Source organism: Humulus lupulus, chromosome 7 (genome assembly GCF_963169125.1).
Source record: "Humulus lupulus chromosome 7, drHumLupu1.1, whole genome shotgun sequence".
Taxonomy (NCBI): Eukaryota; Viridiplantae; Streptophyta; class Magnoliopsida; order Rosales; family Cannabaceae; genus Humulus; species Humulus lupulus.
In genome coordinates, this window is record NC_084799.1 from 79841263 (window position 1) to 79860231 (window position 18969).

Genomic DNA, 18969 nt, shown 5'->3' on the forward strand with positions numbered 1-18969 from the left:
ATGCATATGTCATCAGCCAATCAATAGAAATTGAAAATAAAATCACAAAGATCAATCCCAGCTTACTTTTGAGAAAAATTGACCCACAGAGTTCTGGAGCACGACACCATCAAGTGGCAACATAGTCCTTCAAAAAAAAAAAGAAATTTTCAATAAGAAATGCAGTTTAACAGATTGCTGTTCAGATATTGGAACTAAATAAACTGACCATTATATGAAAAACGGTGTAGTTTTTCAAATAAAAATCTAATTAGGGGAAAGAAATCTAACTTGAACTTCTCATCTCCAAGTGTACTTTCTTTCACAATTTCAAAGATTAATATCAAGCTCTCTCTTGAAACTTGCCCTTTTGCAAATAGAATTTATAGTGGTTTATAGGAATGAAGCAATTGAAAAATGAAAAGCAAAACTTATTCAGTAACAGCCAAATGTACTTTTCCTTGCATACTTTTTTATGATTAATATCAGGCTTTTTATTCCCCTTAGATTAGAAGGACAATTAAAAAAGGAAACTCACTTTGGACAATTCCAATCACCTTTCTTCATTTCAATATCACTTCCTCCAGAAATAGGTGGATCCCACGAGTGGAGTCCAATTCTTCTGTGCAAGTGTGGTGATATCGAATAGGTGACAAGTGCATCAGAAATCAAAACAGGACAAAGAAATAGCAACACCAGTCAAATGAAGAAAGGGTCCAATACAAAAAAATCACTTGCTTTGTGAAGGTTTTCTTAAAACACGGATCCGAAGCACATTTAAGTCTAATATCTTATCTTCCATCCAGCCCTAGAGAAATATGCAATGGTATACAAATACTTTCTGCTAGAGAGATTTATGAATTGAAGTGGGTATTGATGAATTTTACAGATTATATAAACATAATAAGAGATGGTAACAAAGTTAACTTACGAGCCAAGCAGCTAAAATGAGAATCAAAACTCAGTTATCATCCATACAGCAGATTTCTACAAAATTGTTAACAGAACTTGACAACATGCCATTTGAAATTGCTGGCTTTCTTTAAAACCATGGGGGCAGAGACTTATATGGTGAATGTAAATCCTCCACTTAGTCCAAAAGAGAAGAAACAAATATAAATTTAAATTTGACAACCCCTTGAGTTCAGAAAAAAGTTACAGAACAACTAAAATGAGAATCAAAACCTCGAATTTGTTGATTCACCTAAGGGTTTAGTTAGCTCCAACTTGTACTTCCCACATATTTAAAATTCTCATAGTCATGTCATCCCAGAAGTAGACAAACAATCAAAATTTCATGTAAAATAAAGCACAAAATGCTAAATGCTTGCAGAATTACAGCTTACATGAAACTTATTGTTACACTTCCATGTACTTTAAATAAAACTTGGTAAAAATATCATGTTTAAATTGCTAGGATCAGAAATAGCACTCACAGACAATATCTTGTTTCATGTTCCATCCAGCTGCATAAAATATGCCTCAAGAAACATCTCCAGATCTTCAACATCATTATCATCCAAGTGGTTGCTCACCAAACTCCCACTTCTCCTAGAACTAATCCGAGGAAGATGAGTAGCAATGGTGTTGATGCTATTTGAACCAGAACCTCCCAACAAAGCTTCAGATTGTTGATTCTGGATCCACTTCCTTGTCAAGTACAAATGTGCCATATCTTCATTGTCACCCAAAAGATGTTCGATTTCATCCCTCACCTGCCATTATACATAAATGTACTTGTCATAAATATGTAATATATTGTACTGGCATAGAGGAACAACAAAAACCATTTGGGAGACTCATTTTTGTCATAATTGTTGTTTTTAAAATTAAACCATATCAATTTTCTGTATTGTCTTGCTGTGTTCAGATGACATTTGTTTTTAAGATAACAACTCTAGTTTTCCTCTTCCAAAACGATGGAATTGATGACAACGCCACTAGTTGCAGATATTTGAGGATGAGAGTAAGACACACACACAGAAACAGAAAGAGAGAGAAGGATGGGAAAAAGCTTTGTAACTGTCCTATGTTCTGACAGCAGAACTGGATGGCATGATGGTGGCTATTCATATAAACCTACTTGTGATCCATTTTTTACCAGTGTTTATATCTGATCCCAGGTCAAAACAGTCAAGGCTAGCTGATGATATATAGCTTACCTTCCAGGCTTTATGATACCGCTAACATCTTTAAATAAGCTGATCTTGGCTTTACCTAAACGTAAACCTGGAATCTTTGTCAACCCCTGCAATAATAATGTTGTAAGATAAGATAATTAGTCAAGATCATATGAACTATTAATCTATATCATTATAAAAAATGACACAATGTGGTACACAACTTTTAAAGAGAAAAATGACTGATACATTAAAAAAATCAGTACTCCATTAAGGATAAATAAATTGGTAGACTAAATTGCTAGCTAGAGTTTTCAAAATGAAATAATAAAACTAGAAGTATAAACAAATTATCCATTAAGTCAATAAAATTTGTTACATTTTTTTCTTCAATATTTTGGCTTAATAGTAATTAAGAGTAAGACCATTTCTATCCAAGTTGATATAACAACTTGATCTCAAGATTATGCTAAAGATGCTTGAGATACTCCCTATAGCTCTAATATATAGACATTTATATGGTGAGGATGGTTGTGACAGGCATGTGTCAGACAATTCAAATGCCTCAAAGTTGAGTTCAATAAAGAGTTCTCATTTCACGCATCTAATTTATTCGTCATTCTTGCCCAATCCATTACAAAATTACCAAAACCAATACAAACAAACCATTCCAAAATATATATTGTTATCCAGATTTCCGGATAGCGTTTAGATGGATAGCCTCGGGGAAGCAGAATTATCAAAGTCTTTCACGAAAGGCGACCAGAGCTCGCGGATGGACAGAAAGGCTTCGCCTCTCCCGTTTAGTGTCAAGCTTACTCTTTCAAGCAACCGAAGGTCACGGAGGCTCGTCAATTCTCCCGGACTCCCGAAGGGATATCCTTCGGGGAAGGTTCTTCCAAGAGAAACTCTTCAGGCTACCTTCGCGGATACAGTCCCGTGCCTCGCACGAAAGAAGACCAAGCGGCCAAGTCATGGAGGAGGCATAGTTGGAATGATCTCCACCTGACACAGGATCCCGCCTGACAGGTCGAGGCCGCACACATCCCAGCACGCCTAAAAGTACCACTTCGCCTACTGTTTCGCTGACAGCCTGGAAAAGACAGCTGCCTTTGTGCATTCCCCATACTTTCATGTAAATATACCCACATAGAGCCTGGTAGCCAGGCGACTACGGTAATTGTATCCCCTATTTATGGCTGGTGTAATTAAGGCTCAGGGGGGCAGAGTGAAACCCTAATCCAAAACCCTAGCTATAAAGACCCTTTCATTTTGCGATAGAGGGAGGGCCAAAAAAAAAGATTACATAGCAAGAACTCTGCTGAAATCTCTCTAGCTTCATCTTCTTCAAGAGAACCCGAGAGAAACATTGTGAGTTTGTGAGGGTCTTATACACCAGCCATTTCACTGTAATCCACTACAAGTATAATAACATCGACTCGTGGACTAGGGCTTGTTAACGCCTGAACCACGTAAAAAACCTGTTTGTTTATTTATATTTCCGCACTTCTACAGTTCTTATCTTTTTATTATTTTGTTTGTATTCGTTTCCGAGAAACTCGGTAAACATATATATAATAGCAAAAAAGCTATTGGACCAGAGTAAAAAGGGATATCTCCAGAAGTAACATAAATAAAATGGAAAGAATTCAAAAAAAAAAAAAAAAGAAACAAACAAACACATACATGCTATGCCAGGGAAGTGTTTGTGACCAACTAAGACCAGAAACTTAATATAGGTGTTGCGGTAAACAAGTCAGACAATTCAAATGCCTCAAATGTTTTGAGTTCATGAAATGAGCTTTTGTTCTCCTTTTCACACATCTAATTGAATCATCATTCTTGCCAATTCCAAACACAGCAAATCGAAATTAATAAATCACTTGAAAAAAATCTAAAATATAGGTAGGAAAATGTAGCATTTCAAAATAAAAGGCATTCCACCAGAGCAACTATAAAGGCCTAAAATCCCATTAGCCAAAACTTAGAAAGGACACACTAGAAAATAAGCTAGTGTATTACTGTCACATACAAAAAATAATCATTTGATTATTAGCAACCAAGAAAGCATAAACCACACACATATATATATTATGACACAATCAACAGTAATACACAATCACAAAATACTAAGGAGAAGAACTCTTCACACAATATTAAAAAATACTAAGAATGCTAAGTACATACATCATTAGTGGTTGAAGCAAAAACAATTAAAACCCGACTTGCAGTAAATATATATATATATATAGCTACTTTCAATGACCAAAAAACTTGATACAATCTTTTGATTAGTCTTCAATAATTTTTAACATAGTATATTCATAACAACTCAAAGATAGGAATCATGATTTATGCATAAAGGTATTTTTTTAATTGGGATATTACTAAAAACAATTAAAAAAAATCCAAAGGCATTAAAAAATGACTTAATAACCATCTACTCCATAAATGTTTCAAGCTATTATATCATTATCTCAAGAACATGTTGGTATTTAAGCAACATCTTTTTTTTTTCTTTCAATTTTTTAACAATACTTGTTCTTGTTGACTTTTCTTTCCAGTCTAATATTTAATAACACATCTCCAAACGTATCACCAAATCTCTTGTTTAGAAGCAAACTTGAAACCAACACAACTTAATCAACAAGAACATGATCTTTACCTTGCATAGTCGAATACTTCAAGAAGTACTCCTCCACTTCAAGTTTCAAACCATAAATTGAAGTACTCAAGTCCATATGTAATCCTCAAAGCTATTAAAAATAAATCAAGAGTTTGATACATTACCTTGGCTTTGATTTTGATACATTTCTAGTCAATCGTTCTCTCCCTTTACTTTATTACTTTCTTTCTTCTCTTGCTTGGTGACACTTTTTTCCCTCTCCACTCACTTTTCAACTTCAGCTTCTCCACTCACTTTTCTTAATCGTGCACCTCTGTAATTTAGTAGAGACATCTATTAAATAATAACAATTATATAAATATTCTACAAAAATACCTTAGCATACTCCAATGAATAGACCTGTCTAAAACCCATCCCTTATAATTACAATAGCCAAATAGCAGAGCATCAAACAACCCCTCAATTAAGTAGAGAATTTAATACCATATGACCATTTTAACACATCCAACAATAACTATTGTACTTTCTCATAGGATTGATTTCTTTTATTTAAAATTTCTGAATATGTTTGAATGGGCTTAACCCAAACACAAGATGGAAAACAAGGTAAAAAACAAAAATTAGATCATAGAAAACATATATGCATAGAATATATATATATGACAAAGTATATACATATTAGAAATATTAAATAACCTATCATTTATATAATAAATAACACAAATCCATTGAGTATTTTATTATTTAGACATTCTTTCAAACATCTAGATTGCATAAAAAATAATAGTATGTTTAAACAATCATTTTTTGAAAAACTAAACACACAGAAGTTTTATCCACTTACAATAAAAAAAACAAAACAATGAAAGACCACCTCTCACAAGAGAAAGACCTAACATACATGTGGAAAAAGAAAAGAATTATAATGCTCAATATAATCTTGTCCCTTGCTTCTATATTGATTTATTTGAGTGGATTAAAAATAAAACGCAAAGTATTTTCTTTAATAATCATTACCTGGCCTTACTTTTAACCAACTTCTTTGATTTCTTTATGTGATTTTATTACAGCATCGCCATAGTCAATGACATTTTTTGCTCTATCCATTATGAAAGCTAAGTATTCTGCAACATCACACCATAGCAAGTGATTGATCATTCAAGAATTCAAGATGGTTTGAGCATAAGCATCCTTGTACATAATTAACCATCAAACCCAACTTTATATTCTTTATAACATCAATTATAGCAGATAAAAAGAAAAAGATTAGAGCAATCAAATGGAGAAATAAGAAGTTGAATCCTCATAATAAATATAAATCATATATATCTTAAACTTTTGTGTTACATCAAAAGACTACTATGCATTATATAACACTCAAAAGAATAAAACAAATATAAAACAGAACCATGAAAAAAATACAAACGTTTTTTTTTTCCACCTTTAAAGTAAATCACATATGAAAATAAAATGCTCATTATTAGAAATATATTTGTGAAAATTTGTAAATTAGAAAACATTAATTATTTATTAATCTTTGTAGCATTTTATCTCATATCAATGCACAAATCTTATGATTTTTAGAGGGACAAACAAAAAAAGATTCAGTGTTGTAAATACCATACATATAAGTTTCTGATTCTTGAAGCAAATGAAGTAACTATATCTCAATCATTCATCCAACTATGAAACAAAAAATAATAAGAAAATGAATATCCCTTTTCAGTTGATTAAAACATACATATATATCCTTATCAAATAAAGCTAATATATAAAAAAATAAAGATATTGAGATTTAATTGTAAAATTAACCAAAACAAGCTCTCTAAAATAAAACAACAGAAGAAAGAATACTGATTTCTCTCTTTTTCTTTCTCCCTATCTCTCTGTCACTCTAATTTATATGAGTTTATAAGTTTTAGATATTAAATAAAAGCAAGCATAAAAAAGTTGAGTATATTTATATATATATATTCATAAAAATTTTACCATCTTGCCACTAGAGATCTTTTAATTAATCCAAAGCCACATCTGCATGCCTAGTACTCATCAGAAAGCACTACTGCCTATTGTTGTGTTTCATTGGTGCTTAGAAGGGATATTACACCTGAATATGTGTGTTTCATGAATTTGCAAGCAACAGGAGAGAAATTTCTCACAATGGGGTAATGATACACTATCTACAGACTGCCTTGTGTCTGGTGATCACAGAAATTAGCAAAGCCATCCATCCCCCATGACCTTGAATTAGTGCAGTCTTAAAATCAAGTCACATGTTATATCTAACACATACTGTGAATAACAACATCCAATGAGTTCATGTCATCGAAAAATCAGCACCCTTTATGATTCCATTGAGTTCTTCCTTTGGATTTTGATTTTGACAAGAAACTAAGAGCAGCTGGTTTCAAAATTCTCTTCAGTACGTTATCAACTTTTGACTACCTACCTGTGTTGAAGGAGTAGTGGTTGTCCAAAAAATAATGTTGCCACACTGCTTCTGTATGCAAGGCTATTAGGGCATACTTGGATGAATCCCGATGCTCAATTACAGGACATTCAAACCCGAGTCAGCTGGATACCAAGTAAGTTAATGATCCTATTTGAACCACTTCCATTGACTATTTCATTGCAAACTCCTTCTCAACTTCACTAACAATCACTTTCAATCGATCATTCAGATTCTGAATGATATTCTTTGTAATCTTTTTTTGATTCCTAGTGCTTTTGAGCCAGGCAATTCCAAAATATACTTTTAGCTGACATTGCTTTGATTTTGAAGGCAAATCCTCTACTTGGTATCTTATGTGAAGCTGTGAAAATAAAATATCACTAATCAGCATTCCAAAAGATTTCACATTGAGTACAAGAGTTATCTAGATCATAGCCAACTGACAAAAAAGAAAAGAGAGTTGTGAAACGGGAAATTTAAACAAGAATTGAGAAGAAAATGTTACGGTGTTCATACATTGAAATAGTCACCAAGAGGAACTCCATGGAGAGTCATGACCTCTTCAATAATCCATCCATTTCTATCAGAAAGGGGGCTTCTTTGCTGAGTACTTCTTGTCTCTCCTCTGTAACGGGAAATACGCTTGTCAAATTTGTAATAAGTTTGCCTTTCATAGACATCACCTTTCTCTGATTCCCATGGGGTGTGGGAATAATTTTGACAACCAACTTTCTCCATAACTTTACGGTCCAACTCACCACCCTCAAACAGCTTCATATAGAAGCTAGTCTGAATCAACCAACACAAAAAATGTATGTGTAGGAGAAGAATTGCACCTCAAGAAGATATAATAAATAAATAATTTAATTAGAGAGATTCATATTTTACCAAAATTTCAAGAAGAAAGAAGAGGGGGCTCGGACCCCTCTGCAAGACCGAGCCACCTACGACCTCTCTGCAAGACCGAGCCACCCACCCCCTCCGTGAGACCGAGCCACCCACGCACTACAAGAAATCTGATCTTTACCTACCAATATTTTACCTACTAATATATATTGGTAGGTAAAGGAAACTTTTACCAACCAATATTTATTCCTAAGATTTATTGGTAGGTAAATATTGCCAATATTATAACATTTTGGAAGGATGATTATTTACTAATAATATGGGTAAGTAAAGAGTGTTACCCTACACATATATTGGAGGGAAATTTTTTTTTCATTTGGCGCCTATGTTTCCCTCTTATCATTTTAACTTTTTATTAAAAATGATGCTGAGTTGTGTGATGATGTGTTAAAAATATCCTACATGTCATCTTACTTATTTTTAACAATTTATATTATTTTTAACAAATGGTACACATCTTAAAAACAAATATTACACAAACAAAAATTAAAATTAAATTAATTCTATAAAAACAAAATCATTATAATATATTTTTTCTCATTTAACTCTTTCACAAAAAAAAAAAACCCTTTAGTCTGTCCCTATTAGAAAACCGGTGGAACACAACCCAGTTCAAAACTCAAACCCATTTCAGTACACCAATCAACCACAAAATCGATAGACCCATACACAATCAGCCACAAAATCAGGATCTACAATCAACCATTATTATGAAACCCATGCACAAACCATAAACAATTTTATGCAATTTTCTGAAGACAAGTACAGGAAAATCAAGTTCTGCTGCCTTCAATCCGAGACCGCCGAGCCTTATTTGCGCCTCTCCGGTCTTGATCGAGACAATGTTCTTCATCGATTTCTCTTCGTCGAGGGTCCTGGTGTGTTCCACCAAGGCTCCGCGGCTGCGCTCAGAGTGGCCTCCTACTTGCCATTCCCGTACTCTGCTTTGAGCGTTTTTGGGGTTGTTCCGACTCCGATCAGAGATTCCGTGTATGATTATGTTGCGAAACACCGCTATGACTGGTTCGGGAAGGAGAACGATTGTTTGGTTCTGCAAGAGAAGGAAATGCTCGATTGATTCATCGACAGAGAAGAAATCATGGGTCGGGAAGTATCAGATTCGTAGTGAGGTCAGTTCATTCGATAGACTGTTTTTCTCTATTGGGTATAATTCTGTATTTGATAAGGTGTAATTGGAAATGTTAATGTTTGTAGGCCTGTATGTATATATTTGGATCATAAAAATTGAATTTTTGTGTTCACTCTTTCTTTCTATATGCCTATAATCATATATAGGCATACACAATGGTGTGTACATTATTCTTTTCCATAAGTTGCACCTTGCCATTTTCGGTAAAAAAAAAGAAGAAAAACTTGAATTCCAAATCTGGAATATTATGGGAGCTAGCTAAATTTCTTAGTAGCTCTCTAAGTATGAATTGAAATCTCGATTCTCAAATCTTATGGGAGTAAATCATGAACCTGAAAACTTGAGGTAACCCTCCAGCTATATACATATACTTAGATATTATGTGTGTCTTGAAATCTATAAATGGGGGATTTTGTGTTGTTCTTGATAGAGAACAACTTGTTGACATGCTTGGTAGCTGAGAAAATATGGGAAGAAGGAATCATTTTCAGACTCTACAGATGGGATAGTTGTTATTTTATTGGTGATGATATATTATGGGAAATATGTATGTATATATTTTAGTCCCTGGTTAATTTTTCAGAATGATACAATGAGAATTGCTTAAGAGCGTGCTAGAGTTCTCTGCTTCTCAAGGATTGTAGGGACTTAAGCAGGAGGAGTACCATTATCAGAATAATGACTTTTGAGTTGAAACTTTAAAAAAAATAAAGAAAATGTAAAGCTTCCCTAGTAAAAAAAATAGGACCTGGTTTTTCTAACCATAAAAAAAGTTTGAGCATAACCAAAGACCTCTAATGCATTTTTCATTAAATCTAATGACAAATCATACTATTTAGTTTGGTTTTAAGTAGTGTTGAATCTTGTGCTGTCAATTTTTTTTCATTATTTGCTCCCTCCTAGTTTTCTCACAAATATGTTAAAATTCTTCTATGTAATAAGCATAGAGAAAGAGCTTCAGGATTTCTATTTTGTGCATGATTAGATTATTTCGAACTTTGATTTGGAAAGTACACGATAAATCTGGTTGACAAGAACACTTGCTGTCAATAGAAACTTTTTATGTTTAAAATCGTAGGCTCTCTATTCAGTCTTTCATTAGTAGCCCTTTGAACTCGAGTAATTTTCCTCAAAGAATAAGCATTCTGGTTTTAATATTCTCAGCTTCTTATCATGAAATTCATGATCATCAACAGTCAATAAAGTTGGCAATGAAAGTTTTGTGTATTGTTCTGTGTTTACTAATTTGATAATATTAGGATTGATCTAATGATGAGATCCTTCCAAAACCCCCCCCCCCCCACACTTTCTTGTAAAATTAATAGTCATTTTCAGTTGGGTTCTTGTGATTTTTACATTTTTCCAACCCATATATTGCAATACATCTACACCTCTTGAATGTTTACATTTTACCACTTTGGTTCTTTATTTTTAATTTTAGATATCTTGCTGTTACGACAATGTTTTTTAATTTTATAAAAAGAATGATTAAAATATACATGGGATCGAGTATGATCTAGAATTGAAACTCTGTCGTATCAGTAATCACACACAAATGAGATTAATTTTAAATATTCATCACAATCTCAATCTAGTGTCAAATTTGCATTTACCTTGAGAGTATAATTTAAAAAATTGTCTTTCCACCTTTTTTTATGCATTTTAATATACATATAAAGATTTTCTTCAAAATATTCTTGTCTAAGATTTTTCTAATATTAAAATCCAAGTCTCTTTTCACAATTCCAAAAGGGTCAAATTGAAATGATTTTTTACCTTTTTTTCTCTTCTTTTTGGTGTAAAGATTGGAATGATTTCAAATTATTCTATTCTTAAGATATAATCATCTTTCTTTTCTTTCTCATGAGTTGGGAGAGATTCATGCTGAAAAGGGAAATATGTTAGGGTGTGTGTATAAATATATAAATGCTAATATTTGTTTTGTTCTCTTTTCAAGATCATGTTCTTTTTCTCTAAATCAAATATCAAGTGTAGTAACACACAAGATAAGCTTGCCTTCAAGGCAAGCATAGATCTTTTCTTTGGGATGATATCAAATATTCTCATCTCACTAATTTGTTAGTAGAAAAAATATAAAAGGCACATTTCTTTTCTTTTCCGTAGGTGAAAGGATTACTGATCAAACTGAAATATTGTAACCAAACTATTAGACTAGAAGCGTATAATTACTAAATAAAGTTGAAAATAACTACGCAAAAGTTTAAGGGTAGGCATAAATTTTGTATTTTGTTCAATTTTGATAGATTATCCTATATTTGAAAATATCAGAAAAGAAAATTTCTACGAGTCAGTTTTGCCAAGGCAAGTCCCACCCTCCCTTCATCTGTGCATCCTCTGTAAGAACTCTCCAAAACATATCTGCTTTGGAAGATTGCTGGACCTTTTGGAAGGATGTAAGACCTTTTAGATGAATTTACCACCAAAACCAATCCCCATTTTCTAGAGTAAACTAAGCCCTTCAGAGTTCCCTAGAGCACACACCTCTTCAGCATTAGCAAAACTTCGTCGACACCACACCAAACACTAAACTCATAAATTTCCTCAGTTTTACTAAGGCTTTGCCTAGGATTATCCTAAACCCCAATAGTTTCACATGTTTTTTTATTGGGATCTTGGCAACGTGATTTGGCCCGCCCGTGTAACGCCCCAACTCCAGGGACCGCTACAGTGCACAATGCAAACAGTGCTAAACTCGCTAATCGAGTCGTTTGGCCATAAACGTGTAACTAAGTATGATTAGCGATTTAGGGGTTAAAAACTTTGGTTAAGATATAACGTTTCACTAGAACTTTTACTGTATACATTGGGATCCCAAAAATATAATTTTAGAGTCTATTACAAGAAAGTGTTTACAACAGGCCGTTCTAAGCGGCAAAACAGGGTTCAGCCCTAGTTCCACTTTCAAACCTCGCCCAAGTATTGGTCGAGCAGCTGCATATGTACACGTCATCACCTAAGCTCTCCAACTCAAGGATGGTCCAGCTTCCTTTTTCCTTTACCTGCACCACAAAGCACCCGTGAGCCGAAGCCCAGCAAGAAAACTCATATGCTCATAACAGTCATATCATGATATCAAATCATATCTGGCATGCCTAGCAATCATAGCTCAATTCAGCATGCAAATGGATTCCAACAAATGCTGGGGTATCCAGGATAAGAAATCCTGGCCTTCTGATTGGAGGACTATCAAGTCAATCCTAATCAGATGAGTGTCGCAACACTTGAGGTTCCGATAAACCATGCTGAGTGACCGACAAGCGAGTCACTAATTCAAGTGGAAGGGTGGCTGTTGGGTAAGCCTCAAGCCTTCAATAGGTTATGGTAAACCATACTGAGTGACTGACAAGAAAGTCACTAATTCAAATGGAAGGGTGGCTGTTGGGTAAGCCTCTAAACCTTCAAGCGCTTATAATGTTCATCGACCCTTGAGGTCGGTCTGGCATTAATGCTCTTTGAGTCATTCAATGCAGAAAGCCGATTAGATCTAATCTTTGATGGCTTGCGTGACACACGCTAAGGCCGTTCTGACTAGTGAGTCAGCACAATGTGACCAGTGCCCAGTACCACTGCCGAACTTGACTAGTGAGTCACAGCTTCACAGTTGATACTAACACCTTTGCCAAATCTGACTAGTTAGTCAGTTCCATGCACAGGTAAGCAATGCTATCAATGTGTATCATATGCCAATTATCCAAGAATAGGGCATTCAGCATGCTTACTAAACAGTTGCTAGCATAATTATGGTCATGCACAAACACAGAGACTCAAGCTCTGACCAATCTCATATTCATCGTTCATGGCATGCCCTAATCACATGTTTCTCGTGCATCACATGCATCACACTTAGTCATCCATCATGCCTCAATAATAACCATATGCAAATGGGCAAGATTTCCAAGCATTCATTATGCTATCAATGTTTACATTTAAACATTCAACATGCATCATTCATAGCCATGCATGTCACATATGGGGTGCAATTTTCTTACCTTGGGTTCGAGCAAGAATTAACAAAAGAAACGACCTTTGAGAACGATCATTCCTTTGGTCCTTTAACGGTCACCTAGTCATAACCAAAAATATAGGATACCATCAATGAAAATGAAAGCAAAGGTTTCCAAACCAATATCTAGCCTCCGGGACATCAATCCACACTTAACCGAGTAGTAGGACCGACCCCGAGGCCTTAAGCTAGCATCCCCAAGTCAAAAACCTATTTCTGGCCAAATCTGCCCTGATGGGCCATGGCTCACCATAGCCATGCCGCGGCTCACCCTCAGACAGAGGCAAAAACTTGCCCAGAAGCACACTCAGGCCGCGGCACGCCATAGCCAAGCCGCAGCACATTACACAAACCAGCAACAGTCAGATTTTCTTCCCCTGCGTTTCCCTCGAAACCAAACCTTCAAACCAGTCCCAAAGCTCAACCTAACACCCAATTTAACCACTAAACATTATCCACAACTCACCCTCATCAAAACCCAAGTAAGACACCAACCAAACTTCCATTAATTCCAACTAACCACCAAGAAATTACAAGCTGAAACTTAAAAGAAAACAGAGTATAATCAGACTTTCATGGCTGAGTTTCCTTATCTCAAGCTTGGTTTTAAATCCCCTTCAATAGCTGAAACAAGTCCCCAAGCCCAAACCTTGATTTCCTAGCTTGTTACCTCAAGTTGGCTCTCAAAATTCCAAAAGGAGAAAGAAGGGAAATGGTGTACGGGTGAGGAGAGAGAGGAGGTTGATGTTGCTCTATTTTCTAACAATTCCACAGCCTTCTAAACCCCAAAGGCCGATATATATCTTCGGGGTGAAAAGACTATTTTGCCCCTAGGTCAAATAAAAGCTTCTAAACACTCCCAAGGGTAAAATCGTCATTTCCAACCTATACCGTTAATTATAATTAACGCTCTCCATTCCCGCTATTCTCAATATTCTCAAATGCCAATAAATAATATCCCATTACCCTTTAATTCCCGGTAATGTTCTAATCATCAAAGTGACTCCGAGACTCACCCCGAGCCCCGAACTTAAACCCGTTATGACTAGACCGAACACTTACATTCCCATGATCGTCTCACGCCGAATGGCTCGAACCAATCCACATATGATGTGGTAAAATTATAATTCACCCATATGCATGAAATTACACAATCACGCCCCCAACGGCCAAATTACCAAAATGCCCTTGCAATTAAAATATGAGCCCATATGCATGCATTCACCATCATATAATAATATAATTCACATAAACATGCATACAATCATTAAATACCATAATAAATCAATTATGGCCCTCCCGGCCTCCTAATCAAGGTCCTAAACCTTATTAGGAAATTTGGGGCATTACAGCTCGCCTCCTCAACCTTTCCAAAATCCTGCACATGATTAGAACTCGAAGATGTATTTGAATTCCCTTGATTCCCCCTGGACGGAGAACCATTTGTGTTCTCCATGAACAGCTCCCATGGCCACATTCTCAAAATCGTCATCTTGGATATGTTTGTTGCCTAAGACTGTTTGAGATTGGTTTCTCTGCTAGAATTCATATATAGGCATACACAATGGTGTGTACATTATTCTTTTCCATAAGTTGCACCCTACCATTTTCAGTAAAAAAAAAAAAGAAAAACTTGAATTCCAAATTTGGAATATTATGCGAGCTAGCTAAATTGCTTAGTAGCTCTCTAAGTATGAATCGAAATCTCGATTCTCAAATCTTGTGGGAGTAAATCATGAACCTGAAAACTTGAGGTAACCCTCCAACTATATACATATACTTAGATATTATGTGTCTTGAAATCTATAAATGGGGGATTTTGTTATGAAATCTCTAAGAAGCTGAAGGATTCCAATTATGATTTATTTTTTAATTATTAAAAAATACTTACATAACTATTACAAACATATATTCATGGTTTCTAGTACAAGATATCACTTGCTTGAAATAGAGTGACCCACTTGACCACTTGAGTAAAAGAAGATAAAGAGCTCTAATCCTTTCAAACTTTGAAGAAAAGAATCACTATATTGAATGTGGTGTGACTGTCCTTGTTGATAAGCGGTAGTGGTGAAAAGAAAGATGTCAGTACTTATTTATATGTTGAGTGGTTGGGATAATGGAATTATTAATAATTCAAAAAATGAAAAAATTTAGGCCTGATGATGCCTAAATTTAGGCCTGCTGACATAAATGAGTGGTTGGGATAATGAGAATTTTGAGTTATTAAGAGGCCTGATGATGTTGTAGTTTAGGTGTTTGAAGTAGCCAAATCGATCTTATGTCTTTGTCTATCTATCTGAAGTTTCATTGTATTGCTTGTGTTTGTCTATGGTGCAAACATAATTATACTGTTATATATATATATATATAACTAGTGGAGTTTCAATAGATTTTCCAGGCAGACTTTCAACTCTCAATAAAAAATAACTATTAAGATGAATTTGTTCCAATTCTTAGTATTGTATTTTAAGTTGAAATTATTTCTGCTAAGAATGGAAAATAAGAGAAAAAGTGAGAGGTCTGTATGAAGTTTCTAGTTATTTTGGATACATAAGTGATGAATTCTATTTGGGAAGGGGAGAAAAGTTTCAGAAAAAACATATGATAAATTATTTTTTGGTTGACACATTACAATAAAAAATTAAAAAAGGTCTTGGGCTGACAAGAAAACTTGTATTGCCGTTGCCTTTTCTGTTAGATATTAGATAGAAATTAGTTTGAAACATATGCAAAATGAGAACGTTTTTTTGTCATTTTCAACATTTGAATATTAGTATTATTGGTTATAAATTAGGCAAGCGTGTGTGCTTGTGTATGTATATATAAAATATATTGAAAGCAAAAGATAAGGCCAAAAATAATATCATTATTTGACTTTAGGCTTTAATTAACATGTTAATGTGATTTGGTTTGTAAAATTTATTTATTTATGGTTTTTTCATGCTTAATTTCTCAAGCTATCTGCCGGCTTTAGTTTTTTTTTTTTTTTTTTTTTTTTTTTTTTCTGTCAATGAGGACATACTGAGTGCATAAGTAGATATGTAATCTTCCTTGTCCACGAAAATAAATCAATAATTTTGCATAAACATTTGCGGTAGCTGTTTATTTCTCTATCGATTCCTCTAATTATGTATGTGGGACACACAATATCTCTTTTTCTAAATTTGTAAGTAAATACATATTCTAGTTTCGTTCATAATAAGTAAATTTTCTTCTGATTTCTCTTTTGATTTCTGTTTTTTCATTCTTAACTTTTTTTGTTTTGTTCATTTTGAAATCAAATCGTCTTCTACGCCTTTCCAGTTCTCAGAACCAAATCGGCTTTGTCTTCTTCTCTCATGTGACTCACTCTTTTGATCTGTAAGTTACTAAGTAGAGGGATTAATTACTCCATATATAACTTATCTCTGTAAATTCCTTAGTTCTCCATATTTATGAGTTTTTCCTTTTGGACAGTAAGGGAACGCAAAAAAAGAAAAGAAAGAAAAACGACTCCAGCTCTTCCTTGGTGACACAATCTTGATTAAGGTTTGGTTTATTCCTTTTTCTTTTCTCTCAATGTTTTTGAATTTCATTTTAGCTAGAATTACATTTTTATGCTTTATGGGTTGTAAGGGTTTTGGGGTTTTTGAGTTGGTTAGCCAAGCTCGACAGTGATCTTTTTCTAGAAAGATTTTGGTAAATTGCTTATAAGCTGCTTGTTGAAATGTCTCGTAGAAATTATTTTGAGGTAATTTTTGGTTATATATGATTTGTCTTTTTATTTTTGCATTTTTTTATTTGATTTGATTCTTTATATTTGTTTGCAAGTTATGTTTTCTAAATTTTTTTGTATAAGTTTCAGATATGATTTTATTTTAGTTTTGCTTGATTTTGAATGTGTAAATATGAGCATGATTGAATTCTTGGTTTGCTTTGAGATTTTTGAAAGGGTGAGATTGATGTATATTTTTATGATACTCTACTTAATAGTTTATCATTTGTTTGTAATCTGAATTCTTTTGAGGTAATTTTTGGTTATATATAATTTGTCTTTTTATTTTTGCATTTTTTTATTTGATTTTATTCTTTATATTTGTTTGGATGATTTTGTATGGAGTGTGTACTTGGACGTGATTTGGTATACTTGCGAGGGTGGGGGCGGTCTCCTAGTGTCACAACTTCTACTTCACATCGTGAAAATATTGTGGGTAATCAACCAACTTATGAAGAGTTAGTTGAACGACTTAATGATACAACTTCCCGCCTTAATGCTACTAACGAACAACTTAGTGTGGTTGTGGATATACTTCGTCATAACAATTTGATGGCATCGCCTCCACCACCACCTTCAACATACCAAGCTTCAGATGCAAATTTAAGAGAGTCGCCATCTTTTTTAATTCGGGAGTCACAAGATGATTTTTAGTTTATTTACATTAATGTACTAAGGAATGAACTTTATGAAGTTTTTTTTTTTTGGTAGGGGTAACCTTAAAAGGATAACTTTATGACTTATTTTAGTATTGAACATGATAAAGAATTTTAGCATTAAACATTTTATTATTATTGATATACATAGTGTAACAGACCAATAAAATCATGCTATGTGGGCTAATAAAATGACCCCACGTGGTCCAATAATATTGTGCCACGTAGACCAATAAAATGATGCCACATGGACTAATAAAATGATGACACGTGGACTGTATCAAATGATGACATATGTACTAATTACCAAACGACACGTGGACAAATTATTATTTGACACGTGGAGCAACCACAAGATGCCAAGTGGCGGTATTGATGTATGCCACGTAGAATGCCACGTCATCAGACACATAAAACTATGGAAACCATGTCACCAGACACGTAGGATGCCACGTCATCAGACACATAAAACTATGGAAACCATGTCAGCAGACACGTAGGATGCCACATCATCAAACAAGTCATCTGCTGACTCATCAATTGATTTATAACTTAGTGGGGTCCACTGATTCTTTTACCTACCAGTATTAATAAGTGTAGGTAAAGACTCTTTCCCCACTAACCTTTACCTACCAATCTCTACCAATTCAATATTGGTAGGTAAACCACATTACCCACCATTAGGCTAGTTTTACCTACACTTACAATTGGTAGGTAAAGACCCCATTTTCTTGTAGTGACGACCTTGAGCCTGTCGTTTTCACAAGACCCACGAGCCCCTGTTATTTGCACCATTTGCCGATGATAGGGAAGGTCAATTTTTCAAATTAGGGGAGAGAAGAAACAAAGGTTGTGATGGAGATGGAGGTGGAGTTGTGCGATGGAGCCCTTGTCAAAGTGATTTGGGCGGAGAGAAAGGAATGAGGTGAGAGAAAGAAAAATTGGATTTGGGCAAAAAGTTAACACATTTTTTCACTTGGCGCTTAATTTTTTTTGTCCCGCGTGTATAATCTAATTTTACCTCTTTTTAATCTTATTTATTATAATACTTTTTGAAAAAGCTTATATTCATGTGTTATGGAAATAGAGATTTGCTGTAGTGACCGTGCAACCACTCAACATCTAATACTTGTAAGACTTTTATTTTGGGCTTACATTAACATTTTAATTGTTTTGTTGATATATGGCGAGTTTTCGGATAGTTATTTGCTGTATTATCCCATATAATTAGTGATCTATAGTTAATGGGCTTAACATCTGTGTGGAGTCTAGTGGAAGCAGAAGTGTGAGCTTTCTAAT

General features: G+C 34.4%; 1 protein-coding gene, 1 long non-coding RNA gene, 1 other non-coding gene and 1 pseudogene across 3 annotated transcripts; 1 reads left to right on the top strand and 3 right to left on the bottom strand.

The window, feature by feature from the left end:
• Nucleotides 1-2634: 2634 nt before the first annotated feature.
• On the bottom strand, nucleotides 2635-2731 carry LOC133792910 (small nucleolar RNA Z266; annotated as a pseudogene).
• A 1114-nt stretch (nucleotides 2732-3845) lies between these two features.
• On the bottom strand, nucleotides 3846-3950 carry LOC133792909 (small nucleolar RNA Z266). Its single transcript, XR_009874377.1, has one exon. It is a non-coding gene; the product is annotated as a small nucleolar RNA Z266 (small nucleolar RNA).
• A 2778-nt stretch (nucleotides 3951-6728) lies between these two features.
• On the bottom strand, nucleotides 6729-7960 carry LOC133789748 (C2 and GRAM domain-containing protein At1g03370-like). Its single transcript, XM_062227506.1, has 2 exons — nucleotides 7694-7960; nucleotides 6729-7538 (listed from the first exon to the last, which is right to left on the bottom strand). Exons 1-2 carry the CDS (start codon nucleotides 7952-7954, stop codon nucleotides 7347-7349), a joined length of 453 nt encoding a protein of 150 aa, XP_062083490.1. The 5' UTR covers nucleotides 7955-7960; the 3' UTR covers nucleotides 6729-7346.
• A 139-nt stretch (nucleotides 7961-8099) lies between these two features.
• LOC133788353 (uncharacterized) lies at nucleotides 8100-17791 on the top strand. Its single transcript, XR_009873192.1, has 3 exons — nucleotides 8100-9213; nucleotides 16564-16620; nucleotides 16717-17791. It is a non-coding gene; the product is annotated as an uncharacterized LOC133788353 (long non-coding RNA).
• Nucleotides 17792-18969: the final 1178 nt, after the last annotated feature.